The following is a 1546-nucleotide window of genomic DNA, read 5'->3' on the forward strand; positions in this document are numbered from 1 at the left end:
GAGAGAGAGAGAGAGAGAGAGAGAGAGAGAGAGAGAGAGAGAGGATCAGAGCTACTCAACTTACCAAGAATCTACAGTCTCCTACACAGTGAAGCAGGGGTGTTACAGGATTTAAGTTGAGCCCGCATCCTGCCCTGTGCTTTGGCCCAGCGCCTCCCATGTATTCCTCCTCCCTCCTCTCCACACCCATGTTCCAGTAAACTACAGCTACTCCCACTAAATTAATATTTTATTTAGTTCATAGCTATGGGTGTTTCCTCAAAAAGAAGCAATCTTGCTCAACCTTTTCATACCTGACACACCCATAACTATCATAGGGGGCTGTCATGACCATAGAAAGGGAATTCATATGCCTTAGTGACGGACACACAGGCAGACACTGTCTGGGGTACCTGTGGGCTGAGGGTGTGTAGCCCACACCTGCCTCCACATGAGTAGAGCTCAATAAAAGATTGCCTCATTGAAAATTCAGGAATAAAAACGGGTCCATACCACTCATGTCTCCCCACATCTACAACAGAACAAATAATTTTCCAGAAAGCCCCTTCCTCCTCCTCCTCCTCCTCCTCCTCCTCCCAAAAGAAAAAAGGAAAAGGAAACGTAAGACCTGCAACCGCATCAGCAGAGCTCGCCGCTCCTCGTCTGCAGCCCAGGCTGCCTCTCTTCCTTTCGTGAGTGGCAGGGCCTCTCAGTCTATCTGTCCCCTACCCCTAACCCAGTAGTCATTGCACCAAGCTAACAGATGTCATCAGGCTTGAGCTGCCCCCTCTCCAGCTGCCCCCCTTTCAGCTAATCTCCATGACAACTCATCCAGGAGAAGATATTCTTACATCATTGCCAGACCAGCATCTCCATCTCTGGCTTTGCTTTCTCCATTCAATAACTTCCCTTTTCTTTCAGATTTCCATCTCTTCTTGTTGGTTTGCTCCTGTTGATGGGTGGTCAAATGACAACAACTCCAAGAAAACAAAACAAAACCAGAAACCATCCCTTAACTTGACCTCTCTCATGATTGGATAACCTGACCTATACTCTCCACCATACTCTACAACACGTACAACTCAACAACATATATATATATTGAGGTTTATTCGATCTTGAAGGAGAGTGATTCTTCTATAATTCCGCAGTTTCTCTATTTCTGACAATACAATGAAATCTGCCTTGTTTAAAATCTATACATCCACTCCTTTCTACAGGCCCTCTCTCATTTGTTCTTTGAGACAGGGTCATCCCATGCAGTTCAGGATGGCCTGGAATCTTGACAATGGTCTGGATTCTAAGTTTCTTGTCCAATAATGCCAGCAATTCCTTCTGAGACTGGCCTGGTTGTGTCTTGTCTCTTAGCATGTCTTCTGGTCTTTCATTAAAGGTAGACATGATATAGCTAGGCTAATATATTGGGTGATAGAAATTGAGGTAGATCTTTTGCACTAGTTTTTTTGTTTGTTTTGTTTTGTTTTGTTTCTGTCAATCCTATCAGGGATTTAATTGCATTTACTGTTTGTGAAAAGTTGCCAAATGTTTCACTCAGCATGAGTTGGGA

General features: G+C 44.3%; 1 protein-coding gene across 2 annotated transcripts in view; it reads right to left on the reverse strand.

The window, feature by feature from the left end:
- Positions 1-906, reverse strand: part of Gkn1 (gastrokine 1) — a 12367-nt gene extending 11461 nt beyond the window's left edge. Inside the window, exon 1 of one of the 2 annotated variants that reach the window (XM_029535388.1) lies at positions 831-906. Coding sequence is in view for 1 of the 2 variants with exons in the window: in XM_029535387.1 (XP_029391247.1) it covers positions 608-619 (12 nt within the window). In the remaining variant the exon portion in view is untranslated. Of the gene's footprint in view, positions 1-607; positions 695-830 lie in introns of those variants that run through there. The other variant, XM_029535387.1, reaches the window with a different exon arrangement.
- Positions 907-1546: the final 640 nt, after the last annotated feature.

This window comes from Mus pahari, chromosome 2 (assembly GCF_900095145.1).
Source record: "Mus pahari chromosome 2, PAHARI_EIJ_v1.1, whole genome shotgun sequence".
NCBI classification, from domain to species: Eukaryota; Metazoa; Chordata; class Mammalia; order Rodentia; family Muridae; genus Mus; species Mus pahari.